Source organism: Rhinoraja longicauda, chromosome 16 (genome assembly GCF_053455715.1).
Source record: "Rhinoraja longicauda isolate Sanriku21f chromosome 16, sRhiLon1.1, whole genome shotgun sequence".
Taxonomy (NCBI): Eukaryota; Metazoa; Chordata; class Chondrichthyes; order Rajiformes; family Arhynchobatidae; genus Rhinoraja; species Rhinoraja longicauda.
This window is the reverse complement of record NC_135968.1, coordinates 4,332,020-4,355,616: the sequence shown is the minus strand read 5'-3', so window position 1 is coordinate 4,355,616 and position 23,597 is coordinate 4,332,020. Positions and strand designations below refer to the sequence as shown.

The 23,597-nt window shown below is 47.1% G+C and overlaps 1 protein-coding gene across 1 annotated transcript in view; it reads left to right on the top strand.

The window, feature by feature from the left end:
• Window positions 1-25: 25 nt before the first annotated feature.
• Window positions 26-23,597, top strand: part of LOC144601459 (uncharacterized) — a 41,410-nt gene continuing 17,838 nt past the window's right edge. Inside the window, exons 1-6 of the mRNA XM_078413597.1 lie at window positions 26-125; window positions 10,983-11,117; window positions 11,942-12,267; window positions 12,431-14,361; window positions 15,016-15,236; window positions 19,423-19,739. Coding sequence (XP_078269723.1) covers window positions 12,207-12,267; window positions 12,431-14,361; window positions 15,016-15,236; window positions 19,423-19,739 — 2,530 coding nt within the window. The 5' untranslated portion in view covers window positions 26-125; window positions 10,983-11,117; window positions 11,942-12,206. The remainder of the gene's footprint in view (window positions 126-10,982; window positions 11,118-11,941; window positions 12,268-12,430; window positions 14,362-15,015; window positions 15,237-19,422; window positions 19,740-23,597) is intronic.

Sequence of the window (23,597 nt, the reverse complement as noted above, 5' to 3'; positions counted from 1 at the left end):
CCGAAGATAGACACAAAGTGCTGGAGGAACTCAGCGGGTCAGGCAGCATCTCCAGAGAAAAAGGATGGGTGACGTTTCGGATCGGGACCCTTCTTCAGACCAAAAGTAGAAGGGAGGGAACTGAGGTAAGCAAAGACCAGCACAAAGCAGGGTCGGCAACAGACGACCAAGGGTAGAGGCCATAATGGACCATTGTTGGCTGGGGAAGAGGTGATACCGAAGGGAGACACAAAATGCTGGAGTAACTCAGCGGGTCAGGCAGCATCTCGGGAGAGAAGGAATGGGTGTCGTTTCAGGTCGAGACCTTAACTCAAACTGAAAGTGGAAGGTTGAAGGGGGGGGGAGGAAAAGCTGAAGGTGAGAAAAGATCAGGACAAATCAGGACCGGCAACAAATGACCTTGGACAGGGTGCTCTTGTTGGCTAGGGAAAATGTGATCTTAAGGACGATACCATGTAGTGAACTGTAGAACTGGTTAAATGACTAGGGTGGAGGAACAGGGTAGAAGTTAGTTAAAATTAGAGAATTTAACGTCCATACCGAAGATAGACACAGAGTGCTGGAGTAACTTACCGGGACAGGCAGCATCTCTGGAGAGAAGGAATGGGTGACGTTTCAGATCGAGACCCTTCCCGCTGAGTTACTCCAGCATTTTGTATCTATTTTCACTTTAAACCCGCATCTGCAGTTCCTTCCTACACATTAACGTCCATACCGCTGGATTGGAAGCTACCCAAGCGCAATATGAGGTGAAGGACATTAACAGCCATGCTATTGACGGCCCTGATCTTTTCTCACCTCGAGCTATTCACCATCCACCCTCCCACCCACCCCACCTCCTACTTTGCCTGCAGAAGGGTCCCTACCCGAAATGTCACCTATCCCATTTTCTCCAGAGATGCTGCCTGACCCGCTGAGTTCCTCCAGCATTTTGAGTCGATCTTTGGTATGAACCAGCATCTGCAGTTCTTTGTTTCTACTACCTGGTGAGAGGTTGTTCATTTCTTCTTCATTTCCTTTACCCACGTTCTTGGAAGAAAGGCTTGGTCATTCACAACAAATAGAGGTCATTCATCTGCTTCCACGCGAGGGGATGGATAAACTCGGGCATCGTACCTGGTGATGCACTGTGGGGAGAAACCACTCATCTGGTTCTGAAGACAAGGAACTGCAGATGTCTGAATATTGAGCAAAACATGTGCCGGACAAACTCAGCGGGTCAGGCAGCATCCATGGATCAAATGGACAGACAACGGTTTGGATCCGGACCTTCCTTCAATTCAATGATCAGTGATACGTTATTGTCATGTATACCCAGATACAGAGAAATGCTTTGTTTTGCACACAACCAATAAAATCGTACAGCAGACTTCACCTAGGCAGTGCACAAGTGTCGCCACGTTTCTGGTGCCGATGAAGCTACAAAGATTCACCAAACAGTCCTAGAGAGTTATAGAGTGATACAGTGTGGAAACAGGCTCTTCGGCCCAACTCGCCAACATGTCCCAGGTACCCTAGTCCCACTTGCCTGCGCTTGGTCCATATCCCTCCAAACCCGTCCTATCCATATACCTGTCCAACTTTTTCTTAAACGATGGGATAGTCCCAGCCTCAACTACCTCCTCTGGCAGCATGTTCCATATTCCCACCACCCTCTGTGTGAAAAAGTTACCCCTTGGATTCCTATTAAATCTTTTCCCCTTCACCTTGAACCTATGGTCCTTGATTCCTCCTACTCTGGGTAAAAGACTATTCCTCATGATTTTGTATACCTCTAGAAGATCTCCCCTCATCCTCCTACGCTCCATGGAATAGAGACCCAGCCTACTCAACCTCTCCCCAGAGCTCACACCCTCTAGTCCTGGCAACATTCTCGTAAATCTTTTCTGAACCCTTTCAAGCTTGACAATACCAAACTTGAAAGGTTCAAGGCTATCTTCTGCCTGCCATCGCACGTGGCAGCAGGCTGCCCCCCCCCTCTGTTCATGGTGGTTAGGAACCCCACTCCGCCGGGTCCCCCATCGTTCTCGCCGTCCCCCTCCCCCTTAATCTAAAGAAGGGTCCTGATACGAAACGTCCATTTCTTCCGCAGATGCTGCCTCACTCGCTGAGTTACTCCAGCACTTTGTGTGTGGTTTTCTTTCATCTGATCAAATATGTGGGGAAGGCTTCTGCCATCTGGTGCCTTTGGTGACAGCCCAGCAAACTCACACCAGGGAGAGGCCGTTCACCTGCTCCAAGAATGGGAAGGGATTCAATCACTCAACACACCTGCAGAGAAATTAGCAGATTCACACCGAGGATAAAAATTAAACGGATTGTGTGAATTTGTTGAATTCTGCAGTTACTGCTGCTGTTCATCACTCCCGGGTTTGGAGTTTAGTTACAGTGTTGAAACAGGCTCTTTGGCCCACCGAGTCCACGCCGACCATCGATCATCGGTTCACACTAGTGTTATGTAATCCCACTTTCTCACCCACTCCCTGCAGACTAGGGGTAATTTACAGAGGCCAATTAACCAACAAATCCGCATGTCTTTGGAATGTGCGAGGAAACCCATGCGGTCACAAGTAGAACGCATAGACTCCACACAGACAGCACCCGAGGTCAGGATTTAACCATGCTACGCCACTGTACTGCCCTGGACTCGTACAGACAGCACCTATAATCAGGAACGAATCCAGCTCTCTTGTGCTGTAAAACAGCAACTCTACCGCTGTGCCACCGTGATGACAGAAAAAGACATAGAGTGTTAGAGTAACTCAGCGGGTCAGGCAGCATCTCTGGTTCTGACTGTCTAAACTCTTTATGTCTCCCATCATTTCTTATACTTCTATCAAGTTTTGTCACAACCTCTGGCGTTCCATAGAAAAAGACTGATGAAGCTGACTGATTATTGAAACAGTCTGAAGAAGGGTCTGGGGCCTCTACCTGAAACATCACCCATGCACGTTCTCCAGAGATTCTGCCTGACCTGTTGAGTCACTCCAGCACTTTGTGTCTTCATATGGGTTTGTTTTCCTTGGAGTGGGGAAACTTGAAAGGGGACGGACTGAGGGATACAAATCATTTTTGAAGCTTTTCCCCTTTAAAAAAAAAAGATATAAATGCCAGAATACCTCAGAGGGTCGGGCAGCATCTCTGGAGAACATTGATAGATGATGTTTCGGTTTGGAATCCTTTCTCAGACTGCCAGCAGCAGGAATCACAGAGGGGGAGCAATGAGAGAGGGTCCCAAAGAACTCCCGTCAGAGAGGATGAGAACTTCCTCCAAGAAGGCATACTTTGAGGAGATTTCACAGTGGAACAGTAAAAATAGAAACAAGGAACTGCAGATGCTGGTTCATTAAAAAAAGTCACTTTGTGTCTTTTTTGTGTAAACCAGCACCTGCAGTTCTTTGTGCAATGACGAGCCATAGGAAGATGGAGACATTAGTCGCAGATTAAACCCCATGAAACTAAATCCTTTGCACCCCTTATCGAGCAAGTCAAATCATACTAAGATAATCAAGATCGACAAGGCGAATCCTCTCCACAGTATAGAAATCGTGACTCCCCAAATGAGATAGGTTGCATGAGGTAAGATTCAAGAGTGTTTACTTGTCATATGTGCCAGATATGAAATGGAACAGCTTTATGAGCATATTGGGTTCTAAAACAACAACAAATATATGTACAATAAAGCACATTTTTTATATATTTTTTAAAAGTACTGCATTTTGTGTCATTTTTTGGTATAAACCAGCATCTGCAGTTCCTTGTTATTACAATAATGTACCAATGATCTGTGACCATTCCCTTTAATTTTAAAGACTTCTCTGTAAGGTTACAGCTCAGTCTCCCACGCCTCACCCTGTTTCCAGAGAACATGGATAGGAGATGTTTCCATCATGTTCTACAGAAAAGAAAGCCCCATCCTGTATGTCCCTCCCAGAACCTCAGGCCGTTCCATAGTTCCACTAAGGATCCTAGTGGAACACTTAGGCCTAGTTCCAAAGGCCTAGAGGATGCTTCCAGTAATGGGAGAGTATAGAACCAGAGGGCACACCCTCAGAATAAAAGGACATATACGTTTCGAATGGAGATAAGGAGGAATTTCTTCAGCCAGGGGGTGGTGAATCTGGAATTCATTAAAGGACACACAGTTCTGGAATAATTAAGCAGGTCAGGCAGTCTCTGGAGAACATGGATAAGTTGTGTTTCAGGTCAAGACCCTTCTTAAGATATTGTATGGGTGGGTGGGAGTGGGGGGGGGACATAAAAGCTCAAAAAAGGTTGAGGCAGGACAAAGAGTGGTAGGTCAATATGGGCAAAGGAGATTTTTTTTGCCAGGCAGATAGCCGCATTGCCACAGACAGTGATAGAGGCCAAGTCATTGAGTATTTTTTATAACAGAGATTGATGGGATCTTGAGATTGATGGGATCAAGAGAATGAGGTTGACAGGGAAAAATAGATCAACCATGATCGAATGGCGGAGTAGACTCGATGGGCTGAATGGCCTCATTCTGCTCCTATGTCTTTATGGTTTTATACAACCTACCCCATCCCCAATCTATGAGAGGGGATGAAGGATTGAGTATAGGAACAAGGAGATCCAAAAACTCGTACAGGACCCTGGTGAGACCACACCTGGAGTATTGTGTGCAGTTTTGGTCTCCTAATTTGAGGAAGGACATCCTTGCTACTGAGGGAGTGCAGCGTATGTTCATCACCAGGTTAATTACCGGGATGGCGGGACTGACATATGAAGAAAGAATGAATCGACTGGGCTTACATTCACTGGAATCTAGAAGGATGAGAAGGGTTCTTATGGAAACATATAAAATTCTTAAGGGTTGGACAGGTTAAATGCAGGAAAAATGTTCCCGATATTGGGGGAGTCCAGAACCAGGGGTCACAGTTTAAGAATAAGGGGTAGGCCGTTTCGGTTTGGTTGCCAACTGTCCTGTATTTTGGGTTAAATTGTTTTGTCCTGCATGGGACTGCCCTTGTCCCGTATTAGGCCTGGGGTGTGCTGTGGGCCCCGACACTGTGGGCCCCTACATTGTAGGTCCTGACAGTTTAGGTCCCAACACTCTAGGTTTCCAACATTTTAGCTCCAGACAGTGTGGGTCTGGAGGCCCGGGCGCCGCTTAACGGAGGTTGCATAGCAACCCGCCTCCCGGCCCGGGCGGCCACCGTTGGTGGAGCGGGAACACGTGGCCTCTGGGTGAGGTCAAAAGGGGTGCGGGACGGCGACGTCACTTTGTCTAAGGGGAGTATGAGGCTGACAAGGGAAGTTAGAGATGGAATAAAACTAAAAGAAAAGATGTATAACATAGCAAAGAGCAGCGGGAAGCCAGAGGATTGGGCAACTTTCAAAGGACAACAGAAGGTAGCAAAAAAGGCAATTTGGGCTGAAAAGATGAGGTACGAAGCGAAACTGGCCAAGAATAAGAGAAAAAAATTAGTAAAATGAATGACAAATAAAGCTATTCTGTATTCTGTAAAGAGAAATGTGGGCCCCTTGAAGGCAGAAACGGGTGAAATTATTATGGGTAACAAGGAAATGGTGGAAGAGTTGAACAGGTACTTCGGATCTGTCTTCACTAAGGAAGACACAAACAATCTCCCAGATGTACTAGAGGACAGAGGATCTAGGGAGACAGAGGAACTGAAAGAAATTTGCATGTGGCGAGAAATAGTATTGGGTAGATGGATGGGACTGAAGGCTGATAAATCCCCAGGGCCTGATGGTCTGCATCCCAGGATACTAAAGGAGGTGGCTCTAGAAATCGTGGACGCATTGGTGAACATTTTCCAATGTTCAATAGATTCAGGGTCAGTTCCTGTGGATTGGAGGGTAGCTAGTTATCCCACTTTTCAAGAAAGGAGCGAGAGAGAAAACTGGGAATTATAGACCAGTTAGCCTGACATCGGTGGTGGGGAAGATGCTGGAGTCAATTATTAAAGAGGTAATAACGGTGCATTTGGATAGCAGTAAAAGAATGGTCCAAGTCAGCATGGATTTATGAAGGGGAAATCCTACTTGACTAATCTTCTGGAATTTTTTGAGGATGTGACAAGTAAAATTGATGAAGGCGAGCCAATGAATGTAGTGTATCTAGACTTTCAGAAAGCCTTTGATAAGGTCCCACACGTGAGGTTGGTGAGCAAAATTAGAGCACATGGTATTGGGGGTAGGGTATTGACATGGATAGAGAATTGGTTGACAGACAGGAAGCAAAGAGTAGGAATAAGCGGGTCCTTTTCAGAATGGCAGGCAGTGGTGAGTGGAGTGCCGCAAGGCTCGGTGCTGGGGCCGCAACTATTTACAATATATATTAATGATTTGGGTGATGGAATTAGAAGTCACACTAGCAAGTTTGTGGATGATACAAAGCTGGGTGGCAGTGTGAACTCCGAAGAGGATGTTAGGAGGTTGCAGGGTGACTTGGACAGGTTGAGTGAGTGGGCAGATGCAGTATAATGTAAATAAATGTGAGGCCAATTCACTGGATGAATTAGAGAGTTAGATAGAGCTCTCGGGGCTAGTGGAATCAAGGGATATGGGGAGAAGGCAGGCACAGGTTACTGATTGTGGATGATCATCAGCCATGATCACAATGAATGGTGGTGGTGGCTCGAAGGGCCGAATGGCCTACTCCTGCAGCCCCAGTTTCTATGACGTCTCTGGGCGACCTGACCCAGTGCGTAGGCGTGGTGCAGGCTGGGAGCCGGCCGCGCCGACAGTTGGAGAGCGTGACTTGAGCGCAGTGACGGAGAGAACGGGAGCGGAGCGGTCAGTGGGGGGAGCGGGGACATTGTTCCCTCCGACCCATGGGGTTGTTCTGTCACAATGTAAATGGCGTTTTGTTCGAGTCCCCACTTTCTCTCACCCAGGGATGCAGTGCTGCCAGAGCTCACGGAGCGCCGCTCCGGCACCTCTGTAAAAAAATAAAAAAATAAACAGCGGGGAATGTTAACTAGTGGGGAATTTAACAGTGGCTGCTCTGGCACCAGTGACAGCTCCGGCACCTAAACAATTAGCACTGCAATACTGCTCCCACCTGCAAAGGCTCTTCGAACTGCCTGCCCTCCGCGTCCTGACGGCGGCTCTGCGCCAATCAGGGGGGGGGGGGGGTATCACGCCGGAGGACCGTGGGGTCCTCCAACCAATCAGAACGAGGGAAAGCGACGGGACAAGGGGCGATTGTGACGCGTCTTCGCAGTGACCGTTCCGGAGCCTCTTCGTTGCCCCTTCCCCAGGCAATGTGTCACCCACTGCGGCCAGGAATGGCAGCAACGTTTCCTGGTTTATCTTTAACTTTAACTCCCCTCCTCCCCCTCCTTTTGAGATGTCCGAAAGGAACCCGAACCTGTGTCTGCGCCTTCATCTTAATGGGATTTAATTGTTAGAATATGAGTGCAGTGTTGGGGGTGTGGGGAATCCCTCATCAAAATTATGCTTCAAAGTAACGAGTAAAATAACCAGATTTATTTTACAAAGCAAGTTCCGAGCTGCAATCTTCTGCCTGAAAGGACTCGTTGCAATGACAATAAATGAATATTATTATTATTATTATTATTATAATGGAAATAGATTTTCTGAAAGCTATAAAAGACCTTTTGTGTAAATAAATTGTTTGAATAATGATAAATAGAAATGAATAACATTGGATTTGCCATTTTTCAAACATTCCCAACCCTACTTGCGCAGATGAAACATGTACCTTTGGCTTGTTAGGTTTGTGTGAGGCAGCCAAAAGTTAGACTCAATTCACTTTTAAGCAGAGAGTGATATGCAGCGTCCATCTCTGCATTGAAGTCGATCAGATGAACATTTGTACGAGGAGCAAATATTGGGCAGGACACTGGGGATAATACCTTGGTTCATCTTCAAAATAGTGTCAGGTCTTGCGTCTGTCCACAGTGTACAGATACAGGATAACGGTTATAACATTCAATGCAAGATAAAGTCCAGTAAAGTCTGATGAAATACAGTTCCCTGCATCCAAGATGGCATGCTAGCCACAGCAACAGATCTACAAACCCATAATAGCTCCACACTCTTAAATTTGTATTCCTACAGCAGCATTTCTTACTTTAACTATGATTATCATGTATCGATCCAGTAAATGGATTGATTGTAATCATGTATTGTTTTTCTGCTGACTGGCTGGCATGCGACAAAAAGCTTTTCACTGTACCTCGGTACATGTGACAATGAACTAAACTAAAACTAACTAAAAATTCTGATGGTCTCCAATTAGGCACAGTGCCCTCCATAATGTTTGGGACAAAGACCCATCATTTATTTATTTGCCTCTTTACTCCACAGTTTGAGATTTGTAATAGAAAAAAATCACATGTGGTTCAAGTGCACATTGTCAGATTTTAATAAAGGCCATTTTTATACATTTTGGTTGACATCCAGCAACTGGTGATGTCCATGAATTGCAGACTTCAAGCAGTCATTGCATGCAAAGGATATGCAACAAAATACTAAACATGACTACTTTCATTTAAATGACACTGCTCTGTCCCAAACATTATGGTGCCCTGAAATGGGGGGGACTATGTATAACACAGTTGTAATTTCTACAGGGTGAAACCAAAATGTTTAAAAATACCCTTTAATAAAATCTGACAATGTACACTTTAACCACATTAAAAAAATTCTATTACAAATCGCAAATTGTGGAGTACAGAGGCAAATATATAAATGATGGGTCTTTGTCCCAAACATTATGGAGGGCACTGTAGGTGAGAGGTTAGGACCACTCTTTAGTTAGTAATAGGACAGTTCAGTTGCCTGATAGCAGCTGGGAAGAAGCTGTCCCTGAATCTGGAGGTATGAGTTTTCAAACTTATGTTAGAATCTGGAGGTATGAGTTTTCAAACTCTAGCCTGATAGGAAAGGGAAGAATTGGGAGTGACGGGTAAAACTGGTCATTGATTATGCTGGTGGCCTTGCTGAGGCAGCGTGGTGTAGTGTAGATGAAGTCAATGGAAGGGAAGTTGGCTTGCGTGATGGTCTGGGCTATGTCCACAACTCTCTCTCTGCAATTTCTTGTGGTTTTGGATGGAGCTGTGATGTTGGCAGAACCATTAGAGAGGAGATTTTTTAAAATGGCAGATGCAATAGAAAGGAGATAAAAAAAGCTTCTTCCGCCACAGAATGTGAGGTGCCTGAAACCTGCTCCTCGTCAGGTAGAGAGAGGCAGGAACCCTCTTCACATTTAAAAAGCTCTTGGATATGTACCTAAATATAAATGGACCCAATGCTGGAAGGTGGGGTTGAGCTAAATGGCTCTTTCTGGACAGTGAGAATTGTTAGATATGTTGTCCCCTACATTGCAAAGTGGAAAGGTAGCAGCTAATTCACGAATAAACAGCAATAAAACCACCCTCTCCCCAGCTTCCTTTCCCCTGCAACTGCAGTAGATGCAACACCTGTCCCTATACTCCTCCCTCAACTCTGTCTAACTGTGTTCTGTATCCATTTTTCAAGGCGTGGACTCTTATACATGGGCGAGATCAAACGCAGACTGGGCGATTGTTTCGCTGAACACCTTCGCTTAGTCTGCCTCGACCTACCTGATCTCCTGGTTGCCAAACACTTTAATTCCCCTACCCATTCCCACACTGACCTTTCTATACTGGTCCTCCTCCATTGTCAGAGTGAGGCCAAATTGGGGAATCAGCATCTCATATTTCGCTTGGGCAGCTTTCAACTCAGCTGTATGATTCATGATTTCTCTAGCTTCAAGTAATCTCTCCATCTCCCCCCTCTCTCCATCCCTCCCCCATCCAAGTCTTATTGGCGGTTTTATGGGACAAAGAAGTTGTTTCCATTCTCGATGACTCCCTAACTCACCACTATTGGAAGTGTCTATGGCCATAAGGCACAGACTTAGAATAACAAGACGAACCTTTAGAAAAGAGATGAGGAGGAATTATGTCAGGTGGTGAATCTGTGCAATTCATTGCCACAGACGGCTGTAGAGTCCAAGTCTTTGTGTTTTTTTAAAGCTGAGGTTGACAGGTATTGACTGGTCAGCATGCAACAAAAAGCTTTTCACTGTACCTTGATGCACGTGAAGGTACTGAACTTAAAACACCTGGGAACTCGCTGTGTTCACAAGGGACTGCAGCTGCAGTATTCACTGACAGAAACACAAAGAGGATTATTGCTTTGAATGGCCATGGTGCAGAATATATTCAGTGAAAAATATGAAAACATCCGCATGGAACATTGGCACAGTCATTCGCGCTCCCTGCGCCTATCCGACCTGCTGGGCATTAACTGGAGTCGGCAATTTTCGTTGCTATGAAACGGTATCAGGTGCGCCGACGTGCTTGTCACTGAGCTGCAGGACGCTCACTCTGTCGGGGCATTCAAAGACGAGCTTGACAATGCTTTGTAATGGCGGAGGGTATACCCAGAAAGCGTCGCACGCTGGAAAGTGCCCAATCGACGTCATAGCAACCGCCCGCTCCTCCTGGAACGATGCTGCCGAGTGTGCGCTGTGAACAACAGAGAACGAGGAGGCGCGGGATCCGACAGCCCGACGTGAGCGAGCGGAAGCAGGGCTGTGAGCGAGCGGAAGCGGAGGGTCACAGCTTGGAGGAACTGGGAGGCCCCGGGAGCAGCCACCGGCCGGAAGAATAATCGGTGCGAGCTCCAGAAAAATACCGCGGGGCTTCGCACTGGGACTGTCCCGGCTCTGTTTCCACCAAAGTGCTGGATATGTCCAACATATTGTTTCTTATATTTTAATTTTCCAGCATCTATAGTTTTTGTTTGACTTTTTCAATTGAGTTTCTCCTGCATCTCATCGTTTTCTCCTCCAAATTACATTGCTAGACATGACTTGCATTCGGGCATTTCAGGGACGGATCTTTGCTGAATGGATGCAAGAACCTTATTTATTTTAAGGAACATTAACTGTTGTGTATGCAACAATAAATTTAATGCAGGATTGCTATTTTTTGCAGGAATGTTTCTGAATGAGTGTTAGAGGAAAGAGCACAAAAGAAACCTCACGGGCCCGGCAGCTCATTCAACTCCAGCCCTGCCAGATGGGACGTCAGGGAACAAAGCACTGGTGTTTGAGGAATATTTCTGTGTAGGTACGTTCTGCTAAATGCCATACTTGAGTAAGGACTGTCCCATCTGAATAGATCAGAGATTCTCAGCCCTAAAACCAACAGGTGGCATTCCAGCAGAATCAGACTAATATCCTTATGGAGAGGTCAAGTTGGGTTTATTGCCACATGCACAAATATGATGTGGTAGATACAATGAAAATTTACATTTGCAGCAATTATCGGCACAGAGACTATGACAAACACACAAAAACATAAGATGCAGAAATAAGGAACTGCTGATTTACAAAGTAAAAAGAGAAACATGTAAAATTCTTAAGGGATTGGATTAGACACGCTAGATGCAGCAAACATGTTCCCGATGTTGGGGGAGTCCAGAACCAGGTGCCACAGTTTAAGAATAAGGGGTAAGCCATTTAGAACTGAGATGAGGAAAAACTTTTTCACATAGAGAATTGAAAATTTGTGGAATTCTCTGCCATAGAAAGCACTGGATGCATTCAAAAGAGAATTAGATAGAACTCTTGGGGCTAGTGGAATCAAGGGATATAGGGAGAAAGCAGGAATGGGGTACTGATTGTGGATGATCAGCCATGATCACATTGAATGGCAGTGCTGGTTCGAAGGGCCAAATGGCCTACTTGTGAATGATAAGTAGTGCCCAGAACATCAGGATAACTCCAACTCTGAATCATCGAGGAAGAGCTGGAGTTATCCTGTCCGTTTGTCTGGGAGAGCAGACTAGAACATGATGCAAAAGCAGCACCTCCTCAGTACATCTTCTGCTCTCTGTGAAGGATAATCTGCTCTCAATTTTTCTCCTGATGCCCATTAAAATTTTTTCACAGGATATTACAGGAACATTTACAGACAAAAATCTCAAACCAAACATCATGAAAATCTGACTCTGTCGCTTGATTCAATGGTAGCTGAACGTCACCAACCGATGGACGTTGAAGGATAAATGATTGTCTCAGTCTGAAGGTTTCAAAGCTTGTGGTCACCGGTCAAGCTCTGGAGACAGAGGCAGCTGAGTGAGAGATGTTGCAGAGCTCCGTGTGAAAAGAGTTTTAATTCACTGTGCAGCCAGAGAAGAAATCCCTGAGTTCACAGATGAGAGAAACCAAGCACGTCTTCTGTGTGCGTGAGGTTTTGATAATCAGCACCCCAGAAGGTGAGCAGTTATTTAGTGATTTATTAGTATCAAGTGTTGATAGTAAAGGAGACAGTTGCTCAACCTGACTGCATCATAAATAACTTTGGGGAAGAGAATTACCCTGCCTCCAAAAGGACTTTGCTGATTTACCCCGCTGTTCACAATACGCTTGTCTCCTCAGCAATGAATCAGTTTCACCATTCCAACCGCGGGGGAAAGTTCGGTAACCTGGCGAGGCGCCAACGAGGCCAGACCGGGGAGAGGCCGTTCACCTGCTCCGAGTGTGGCAAAGCATTCACCAATTCCTCCATCCTGCTAAGGCACCAGCAGATCCACACGGGGGAGAGGCCGTTCACCTGCTCCGAGTGCGGGAAGGGATTCACTCAGTCAGCCACGCTGCTGAGGCACAAGAAGATCCACACGGGGGAGAGGACGTTCACCTGCTCCGAGTGCGGGAAGAGCTTCACTCAGTCGGCCACGCTGCAGAGGCACCAGCAGGTTCACTCCAGGCAGGGGGTGCTCTCCGGCTCGGGGACTGCAGAGGCATTCGTTCAGTCGGCCAAGCTGGAGAGACACCAGCAGTCTCTCGGCGGGGAGAGGCCGTTCACCTGCTCCGAGTGCGGGAAGGGCTTCACCCGGTCGGCCCACCTGCTGACGCACCAGCGTGTGCACACTGGGGAGAGGCCCTTCACCTGCTCCATTTGCTCGGAGACATTCGCCCGCTCCTCCTCCCTGTTAACGCACCAGCGCCTTCACTCCAGGGAGAGGCCCTTCACGTGCACCGAGTGCGGGAAACGCTTCACTGATTCAACCAGGATGATGAGGCACCAGACAATTCATACCGGCAAGATGGTGTTCATCTGCGCCGAGTGTGGGAAGGGCTTCACTCACTCGGCCAGCCTGATGAGGCACCAGCGGGGTCACACTGGCGAGAAATCATTTACTTGCTCCGAATGCGGGGAGGGTTTCAGTCGCCTGTCCCGGCTAGTGATCCACCAGCGGATCCACACCGGGGAGAGGCCGTTCACCTGCTCCGTCTGCGGGAAAGGATTCAATCGGCTGTCCCACCAGCGAACGCACCAGCGGATTCACACCGGGGAGAGGCCTTACACCTGCTCCGAGTGCGGGAAGGGGTTCGGTCGCTCATCCAGCCTGATGCTTCACCAGCGAATCCACACTGGGGAGAGGCCGTTCACCTGCTCTGAGTGTGGGAAGCGATTCAACCAGTTATCCCAGCTGCAGACCCACAAGCGGATTCACTCCGGGGAGAGGCCATTCACCTGCTCTGACTGCGGGAAGGGATTCAATCAGTTATCGCACCTTCAGAAACACTGGCGGGTTCACAATGGGGAAGGGGAGAGGGAGTCGCCACGCTCCGAATCTGGGAAGGGATTCAGTCCATCATCCGGCCTGTTGATTCACCAGCAGATTCTCAACGAGGAGAGGCCGTTCAGCTGCTCTGAGTGCGGGAAGGGATTCAATCAATTGTCACACCTGCAGAAACATTGGCAGGTTCACACTGGGGAGAGGCCGTTCACCTGCTCCGTGTGCGGGAAGGGATTCACTCAGTTGTCCAACCTGAAGGCGCACAAACGGATCCACACCGGGGAGAAGCCCTTCACTTGTTCCGAGTGCGGGAGGGGATTCACGCAGTTGTCCAACCTCAAGACGCACCAGAAGATTCACAGCAGACCCTCCGCCGACTTCGAATCTGGGAAAGAGGTCGGTCAGACGTCCGACCCGGAGAAGCAGTCACAGGTCCATTCTGGGGCGAGGCCATTCGCCTGTTCCGAGTGCGGGAAAAGGTTCAGCCGCTCAACCAACCTGGTGATTCACCAGCGGATTCACACCGAGGAGAGGCCCTTCACCTGCTCTGTCTGTGGGAAAGGTTTCACCCATTCAACCATCCTACTGAGGCACCAGCGGATACACACCGGGGAGAGGCCGTTCACCTGCTCCATGTGCGGGAAGGGCTTCACCCAGCTGTCCAACCTGCAGGCACACCAGAGGATTCACACCGGAGAGAGACCGTTCACCTGCTCCGAGTGCGAGAGGGCCTTCACTCAGTTATCCCACCTGCAGAAACACCAGCGAGTCCACGCCGAGGACAAAGTTTAACTCTGCTCCAAAGTGGAATATTTAAATATTTATGGCTGCTGAGACACATGTCTGGGACTCTGCGGTTACTGCCTTTGCTCGTCACACCCAGGACTGAACCCTGCTCAGTGGGCACAGTCGGGGTTTGTTTCTACTGATGTTAACAACCCTGTAACTGAGCTAAAGTGTTATCTTCAGGATCTGAGTAAAATAAATCCGTTCTGTTTTCAATACTGCATCTAAAGCCCTTAATGCCACTGTGGTACCTGGAATGTACAATAGAAAGAGAGAGCGGTGGAGTCAACTGGTCCTTCCCAGATTTATGCTCCATTTGAACCACCTCCCAACTTGCCTGTAGTTGCCGGGTTTAACGGTGGTTTTTCTGTCACATGTGCGAAGTGCGAACACAGTGAAGTTATTTTTCTTACAAACAATTAAGTAGAGTATTGCCAGACCCCTGATCCTCGATTAACAAGTGTACAGTAATAGTTTACTGAGCCTGCATGCATGCTTTGGTGCCATTTTCAAAGTCCACGCTCCAATTCTTATGAGTGGTGCGTGTTCCAGGCAAGTCCCAGGCTGCTGCGGGCCTCCAGCCATCTCTTTCCTTGGCCGCCACGTCCCTCTCCTTGCCCATCCACCATTGTTCCCTGCGGATACCTCCCACAGGAGACCATGAGGGCGCGGTGGGCCAGACACTGGTTCCATCTCCTCTCTTACCGGCCTTGCACATTGTATGTCGTTGTCGACACTGGCTCCCTCCTCTGGTCTTCGGGGGACGAGCAGGGGACCATCCCTGCGGGCTCCTCACGAAGCCGTGATCTGCCGGGTCTTCCGTTCAGCCACGGGGGACCGGCTCAGCATGCTCCCTCTGCAGCCACGATCCACCAGTCTGGGTCTTGAGTTCAGCCGCGCAAAGGGCCATGGCCTCCTTGGAGTCTTCAGGTACTGTAAATCTGTAATTTTAAAAAGAGAGATGAAAGTGCATCGCAGGGCAAGCAGCATCTGTGGAGCCAAGCAGTTGAGGTCTCAATCAAGTCAAGAACGTTTTTTCTGGACAGAGAGTACTCAGTTGTGTGTGAAGCTGTAGAGAATGGGAGGGTGGGAGGAACAAAGGGAAGACACAAAAAATTGTAGATGTTGGAATCTTGAGCCAAAAAAAACAAACTCCTGGAGGGAGTTAGTGGGCCAGGCAACATCTGTGGAGGAAAATGGAAAGACGATGTTTTCGGGTCGGGAACCATTTTTTTTCGATTGATGAGCTTGTGGTGAAAGAGCTGGAGGGCCGTAAGAGGCACATAGAGAGAGGGTCTCACACTTCTCCCCTCAGAGGAGAACCTTTTCAAAATGGGCATGTTTTGAGAAGATTTGACAGAGGAGCAGTAAAATGAAGACACAAGACTAGATGCTTTAATCTTTAGTTAAAAATAAAACCAGGTGTTGCAGGAACATCAACAGATTAGGCAGCATTAGTCAGGAGAGAAATAGGTGACATTTTGGGTTGGGACACTTCTTTAGACTGACAGGCTAGAGGATAGAAGACATATGAGAATTGAGGGGAAAGGGTTGGGCAAGAGCTGGTGAGTGATCGGTGGATGCAGATGAAGAGGGCTGATCGAGTTTGGTGGAGATAGTAACATTGGCTGGTAGTAAACAATAGACAATAGATAGACAATAGACAAAGTGGAAACGAAATGTTGAATTTGGAAGATAAAGGTGGAATGTGGAACCTAATGGGGGTGGGATGCTAAAGAAGAGAATAGAGTAGGGAGGCGTGGGAGATAGTCATACAGCACAGCAACAGGCTCTTCGGCCCAACTTGTGCATGCCAACCAAGATGCCTCACCTCAGCTCACCCCATTTGCCCTGGTTTGGCCCATATGTCTAAACCTTTCCTAGCTATGTACCCTGTCCAAATGTCTTTTGAACATTGTTTTTGTACCTCCCTCAACTGAATGGTAGGGCTGTGTGGAGTGTTGTAGAGCAGAGGCAGGTGCACCTTGAAGGTCAAATCACAGGTACATAAGGTGGTCAAAAGGCTTTTGATACATTGGGCTTCATCAGTCAGAGTATTGAGAATAGAGGTTGGGAGGTCATGTTGCTGTTGTATAAGTCGTTTGTGAGAATTCATTTAGAGTATTGCGTTCAGTTCAGGGCACCATGGTACAGGGAAGATGCCATAGTAACATAGAAAATAGGTGCAGGAGTGGGTCATTTGGCCCTTCGAGCCAGCACTGCCATTCAATATGATAATGGTTGATCATCCAAAATCAGTACCCCGTTCTGGCTAATTTCCCCATGTCCCTTGATTCCCTTAGCCCTCAGAGCTAAAACTAATTCTCTCTCAAGCTGGAAAGGGTACAGAGAAGATTTACGAGGATGTTGCCAGGACTAGAGGGTCTGAGCTACACGGAGAGGTTGAGTAGGCTGGAAGATGAGGGGTGATCTTTTCGAGGTGTATAAAAATATTCAGAGGAATAGATCGGGTAGATACAGAGTCTCTTGCCCAGAGTAGGTGAATTGAGTACCAGAGAACATAGGTTTACGGTGAAGAGAAAAATATTTAATCGGAATCTGAGGAGTAACTTTTTCACACAAAGGGTGGTGGGTGTATGGAACAAGCTGCCAGAGGAGGTAGTTGAGGCTGGGACTATCCCAATGTTTAAGAAGCAGTTAAACAGGTACATGGATAGTGTAGGAAAAATACTGCAGATGCTGGTTAAAATCGACGGTAGATACAAAATGCTGGAGCAACTCAGCGGGTCAGGCAGCATCTCAGGAGAGAAGGAATGGGTGACGTTTTGGGTCGAGACCCTTCTTCTGAAGAAGGGTCTCGACTGGAAACGTCACCCATTCCTTCTCTCCTGAGATGCTGCCTGACCCGCTGAGGTACATGGATAGGACAGGTTTGGAGGGATATGGACCAAATACAGGTGGTATTAGTGTAGCTGGGACATGTTGGGCAGTATGGGCAAGTTGGTTCGAAAGGCCTGTTTGCACACTGACAATATGAAAACTTCCTGAGGGGCCCACTCCTCTAAACATCTTTGTTTTTTCCTTAATCTTATCTACTAGAACTATCACATGCCCTCTTTTTGCCCTCTTGATTTCATATCATATCATATATATACAGCCGGAAACAGGCCTTTTCGGCCCACCAAGTCCGTGCCGCCCAGCGATCCCCGTACATTAACACTATCCTACACCCACTAGGGACAATATTTACATTTACCCAGCCAATTAACCTACATACCTGTACGTCTTTGGAGTGTGGGAGGAAACCGAAGATCTCGGAGAAAACCCACGCAGGTCACGGGGAGAACGTACAAACTCCTTACAGTGCAGCACCCGTAGTCAGGATCGAACCTGAGTCTCCGGCGCTGCATTCGCTGTAAAGCAGCAACTCTACCGCTGCGCTACCGTGCCGCGGTATGCTCCTCAATCCCCTAAACTCATCGAGGGATATACTTGATCCCATCTGCCTAAAGTGTAGCTGATCCAAGCTCCTTTTAACTGACCAGTGTCTCAATTCCCCTTGTCATCCAGGATTCCTTGTCCTCTTAAGAACCTGCTAACCTTGCACTTTCACCATTGGACTTGAAAAAGCATCTAGTTTTCTAGATGTCCCATTGACCACAACCTACTCCAATCAACTTTTGCAAGTTCTCATCTAATACCACCAAAGTTAGCCTTGCCCCAACTTGTGGACCAACCGGCCCTGTCCTTATCCATAACTATTTTAAACCAACTAAAAATGTAATTGCTGGTCCCAAAAGGATCATATAGCTCTGTCCAATAACTTGCTCTGTCCAATTCCTAACTTTCAGATCGAGCTTTTCCCTCGAAATATTACCCGAGGAAACTTTCCTGAATACGCTTGACAAATTCTACTCCATCAAAGCCCTTGGCATAATTGCAGTGCCTGTCAATATTGCCTCAATGACCACCTTCCCTGAGCACTTACATCCACTGTTGTGAACAAAGAACAAAGTGATGGAGGATCCAGAGTGAATGCAGAGAAGACAAAGGCAAGAGATGAAAAGGAGTGTCGGATAAGGAAAGAAGACACTTGGACAGGTACATGGATAGGAAAGGTTTTGAAGGATGTGAGCCAAACGCAGGCAGGTGGGACTAATGTAATGTAACATAGAAAATAGGTGCAGGAGGAGGCCATTTGGCCCTTTGAGCCAGCACCGCCATTCATTGTGATCATGGCTGATCATCCACAATCAGTAACCTGTGCTTGCCTTCTCCCCATATCCCTTGATTCCGCTACCCCCTAGAGTTCTAACTAACATGTAGATGGGGCATGTTTGTCAGTCTGGGCAGGTTGGCCGAAGAGCCTGTTTTCACACTGTGTGACAACAAATGACGGACCTGACCCTGGGCGCGGGGCGCCGCGGTGCAGGCTGGGAGCCGGTAGCTCAAGTCAAGTCAAGTCAAGTCAAATTTATTTGTCACATACACATACACGATGTGCAGTGAAATGAAAGTGGCAATGCCTGCGGGTTGTGCACAAAAAGAATTACAGTTACAGCATATAAATAAAGTTAATAAGTTACTATTAGTGTCGACAAAAATTTAGTCTCTGGGGTTATAAAAGTTGACAGTCCTGATGGCCTGTGGGAAGAAGCTCCGTCTCATCCTCTCCGTTTTCACAGCGTGACAGCGGAGGCGTTTGCCTGATCGTAACATCTGGAACAGTCTGTTACTGGGGTGGCAGGGGTCCCTCATGATCTTACTTGCTCTGGATCTGCACCTCCTGATGTATAGGTCCAGCAGGGGGATGAGTGTAGTTCCCATGGTACTCTCTGCAGGGCCATCCTGTCCTGGGCAGAGCTGTTCCCAAACCAGACTGTAATGTTGCCGGACAGGATGCTCTCTACAGCCCCAGAGTAGAAGCAATGAAGGATCTTCAGAGACACTCTGAATTTCCTCAGTTGTCTAAGGTGGTAAAGGCGCTGCTTAGCCTTACCCACCAGTGCGGCAATGTGCGTTGCCCACGTCAGATCCTCTGCGATGCGGACTCCCAAGTATTTAAAACTGCTCACCCTATCCACAATCGAACCATTGTAGCTCCGGCCGTTGTTGGAGAGCGCGGCTCGAGCGCAACTGGCGGAGGGAGCGGGAACGGCCAGCAGCCAGCGAGGACTCGGGCAACGGGGCCACTTTGTTCCCTCAGAGCCAGGGGTTGTTCTGTGGCGGTATAAATGGTGTTTTGTTCGATCCCCCCAACGTGTCCCACCTGCAACAAGAGCGGCTGTTGGCCCCGGCTCTTTTAACGGTCTCCTTCGACCTAATTGTCAGCGGGTCTGCGCCAATCAGGAGGAAGAGGCACCTCGGAGGACCGTGCGGTCCTCCAACCAATCGGGGCGTAGAAGGGGCGGGACCAGGTGAGTGTGATTTATCCTGATTGACAGATTTTTGACGAAGGGCCACCCCCCGCCCCCGATCCTCCAACCAATCACGATGTGGGAAGGGGGCGGGTCTATGGGCATTTGTGACGCGTCGTGGGGATTCCACGCTGCGAGCGCGGGTCCGTTGTGACCAAGTCCGGAGAGCTCTGCATTAGAAACAGAAAAGTAGGTGCAGGGGTAGGCTCTTCCAGCTAGCACCGCCATTCAATATGATCATGCTGATCATCTAAAATCAGTACCTCGTTCCTGCTTTTTCCCCGTGTCCCTTGATTCCTTTAGCCGTTAGAGCTAAATCTAACTCTCTTGAAAACATCCAGTGAAGGCCTGCACTGCCTTCTGTGGCAGAGAATTCCACAGATTCACAACTCTGGGTGAAAAAAAGGTTTTCCTCATCTCAGTCCTAAATGCCCTACCCTTATTCTTAAACTGTGATCCCTGGTTCTGGACTTCCCCAACATCGGGAACATTTTTCCTACATCTAGCGTGTCCAATCCTTTAAAAATGTTATATGTTTCTATCAGATCCCCTCTCATTCTTCTAAATTCCAGTGAATACAAGCCCAGTCGACCTATTCTTTCATCGTATGTCATTCCTGCCATCCTGGGAATGAACCTGGTGAACCTACGCTGTACTCCCTCAATAGCAATAATGTCCTTTCTTAAATTAGGAGACCAGAATTACAGAATTACAAGAGCAGTCCCACCAGTGCCGTATACAACTGTAGTGGGACCTCCTTGGTCCTGAACTCAAATCCTCTTGCAATGAAGGGCGGCACGGTAGCGCAGCGGTGGAGTTGCTGCTTTACAGCGAATGCAGCGCCGGAGACTCAGGTTCGATCCTGACTACGGGTGCTGCACTGTAAGGAGTTTGTACGTTCTCCCCGTGACCTGCGTGGGTTTTCTCCGAGATCTTCGGTTTCCTCCCACACTCCAAAGACGTACAGGTATGTAGGTTAATTGGCTGGGTAAATGTAAAAATTGTCCCTAGTGGGTGTAGGATAGTGTTAATGTACGGGGATCGCTGGGCGGCACGGACTTGGAGGGCCGAAAAGGCCTGTTTCCGGCTGTATATATATGATATGATATGATAACATGCCATTAGCTTTCTTCTTATTTACAAAATGCTGGAGTGACTCAGCCGGTCAGGCAGCATCTCGGGAGAGAAGGAATGGGTGACGTTTCGGGTCGAGACCCTTCTTCAGACTGATGTCAGGGGGGCGGGGGCTTTCTTCATTGCCTGCTGTACCTGTATGTTTACTTCCCCAGGCAATGTGTCACCCATTGCGGTCCGAATGGCAACAATGAGTCCTAGTTCACCTTTGAGCTATCCGAAACCTATGTTATTTTTTTTAAAAACTACTGTTTAATTGTCAGAATTGAGTGCAGGAATAGCGGTGTGTGGAGTAGCCCAAAATGAAATGATGCGCCAAAATAATTTGTGAAAATAACTGAATGAAGTTTATTTTACATAGCAAATTCTCAGCTAGATTGCTCTGCCTGAAAGGGTAACAGCAACAGATATAATAAAAACATTGTTGTTAATGATACAAATGTGTAAATTCTCAAGGTCCATAGTGAGTTTAGATTATTTAATTTTTTATTCATAACCTTCTGCGATTTAATCTCTTTACCGATCCACCCTTCTGCAAACCTTAAAGGACTCAAAGTGCTGGAGCAACTCAGCAGGTCAGGTCACTTGAGTGACTTGTTCTCCAGAGATGTTGCCCGACCCGCTGCGTTATTCCAACACTTTGTGACCTTTTGTGTATTAGCAAGCATCTGCAGTTGTTTGTTTCTACATTCTCCTACAAACCTTTTTTCTTTCCGCTCCTTCCCATCTTTATTTTTATGTGGATAGACACAAAAAGCTGGAGTAACTCAGCGGGACAGGCAGCATCTTTGAAGAGAAAGAATGGGTGACATTTCGGGCCGAGACCCTTCTTCAGACTCTGATGAAAGATCCTTGACCTGAAATAAACTATGTTTCTCCTAGCACAAAAGCGATCTGATCTGCTAAGTGTTTCTGACACTATCTATTTTAGATACAGATTTCCAGTACCTTTTTCTTGTATTGAGTCCACATCTGGTACAAAGAGCCAATTGTTGGTCTGAATTAATCCCTTAAAATCTTCCAAACCTTCTGCGTCTGAATGAGATTTGTGTCGAGGGACACAAATTCAGAGTCTGTATGTATTTAAAGGAATGGTATCACAAAATGCTGGAGTAACTTAGCGGGTCAGGCAGCATCTCAGGAGAGAAGGAATGGGTGACGTTTCGATTGAGACCCTTCTTCCGACTGATGACAGGGGAGGGGGTGGGACAAAGAACGGATGTGGTTGGAGACAGGAAGGCAGAGGGAGAACTGGGAAGGGGGAGGGGAAAGAGAGGGACAGAGGAGATATCTAAAGTTAGAGAAATCAATGTTCATACCGCTGGGGTGTAAGCTGCCCAAGTGAAATATGAGGTGCTGTTCCTCCAATTTGCGGTGGGCCTCACTTTGACAATGGAGGAGGCCCATGACAAAAAGGTCAGACTGGGAGTGAGAGGGGGAGTTGAAGTGCTGAGCCACCAGGAGCTCAGGTTGGTTAAGGCGGAATGAGCGAAGGTGTTGAGCGAAACGATCGCCAAGCCTGCGTTTGGTCTCGCCGATGTAGAGAAGTTGACATCTGGAACAGCGGAATGGGCTCATCTTTCAGACTTTAGAGATGCAACGTGGAAATAGGCCCTTTAGGCTACCGAGTCCGCATTGACTAGTGATCACCCAGTACACTAGTACTATCCTACACACCGGGGACAATTTACAGAAGTCAATTAACTTACAAACATGCATGTCTTTAGTGTGTAGGAGAAAACTGGAGCACTTAGAGAAAACCCATGTCACAGGGAGAATGTGCAAACTCCACACAGATAGCACCCGTAGTCAGGATCAAACCCGGGTCCCTGTAAGGCAGAAACTCTGTCACTGCACAGATGTTTGATATGCAGTGCCCATCATTATTATGGAGGAAAGGTGCCAATCAATTCATACACAGTAAGCTCCCTGACGATTAGACAAACATTTGTGTGATAACTGAGGAGCAAATGTTGAACAGGATACTGGTGATAATACCACAGGTCATCTTCAAAATAGTGCCTGGGGTCTTGTCTGTCCAACTGATGGAGTAAATAAGGTCTCAGTTTAAATATTCATCTGAAAATCATGACTGTGCAGCCCTCCCTCAGTAATGCACTGGACCAGCAGTCAACAGTTTTATTCAGCAACCCGATCCGTGAGAATCAAAAGTGAGAGTACCTTCACTGAAATATCTCTACAGAATTCAGAAATCATATTGTCCTGTTCTGAATTTCTATCTTGTACCTGCTGATGCATTTCCCAGGTAATTTTGTCGGTTGTTAGAATAGGGGATTTGCAGATTAGTTTAGTTTATTACTTTTAATTCAGTTTAATATTGTCATGTGTACCGCGGTACAGTTAAAAGCTTTTTTGTTGTGTGCTCTCCTGCCAGCGAAAAAACTACACATAATTACAATCCAGCCGTCCACAGTGTATACATACAGGATAAAGCAGCGTTTCTCAACCTTTTTACCCTTGAGGAACCCTTGAAATAATTTTCATGTCTCAGGGAACCCCTACATAAAAATGATTATATATCTTTATTAATCTCTTTCTTTCTCTTTCATAAACTTAAAGTTCATAAAGCAAACATAATATATTTTTCTGATAACTGGTTTAAGCAAAAAATAACTTTTTTTCTCAAGTTTATTGACAATGCAAAACATAAAAAAGACTCAAAATGCATTTACATATTTATCACTATTTCTCTCGGAACTCCTT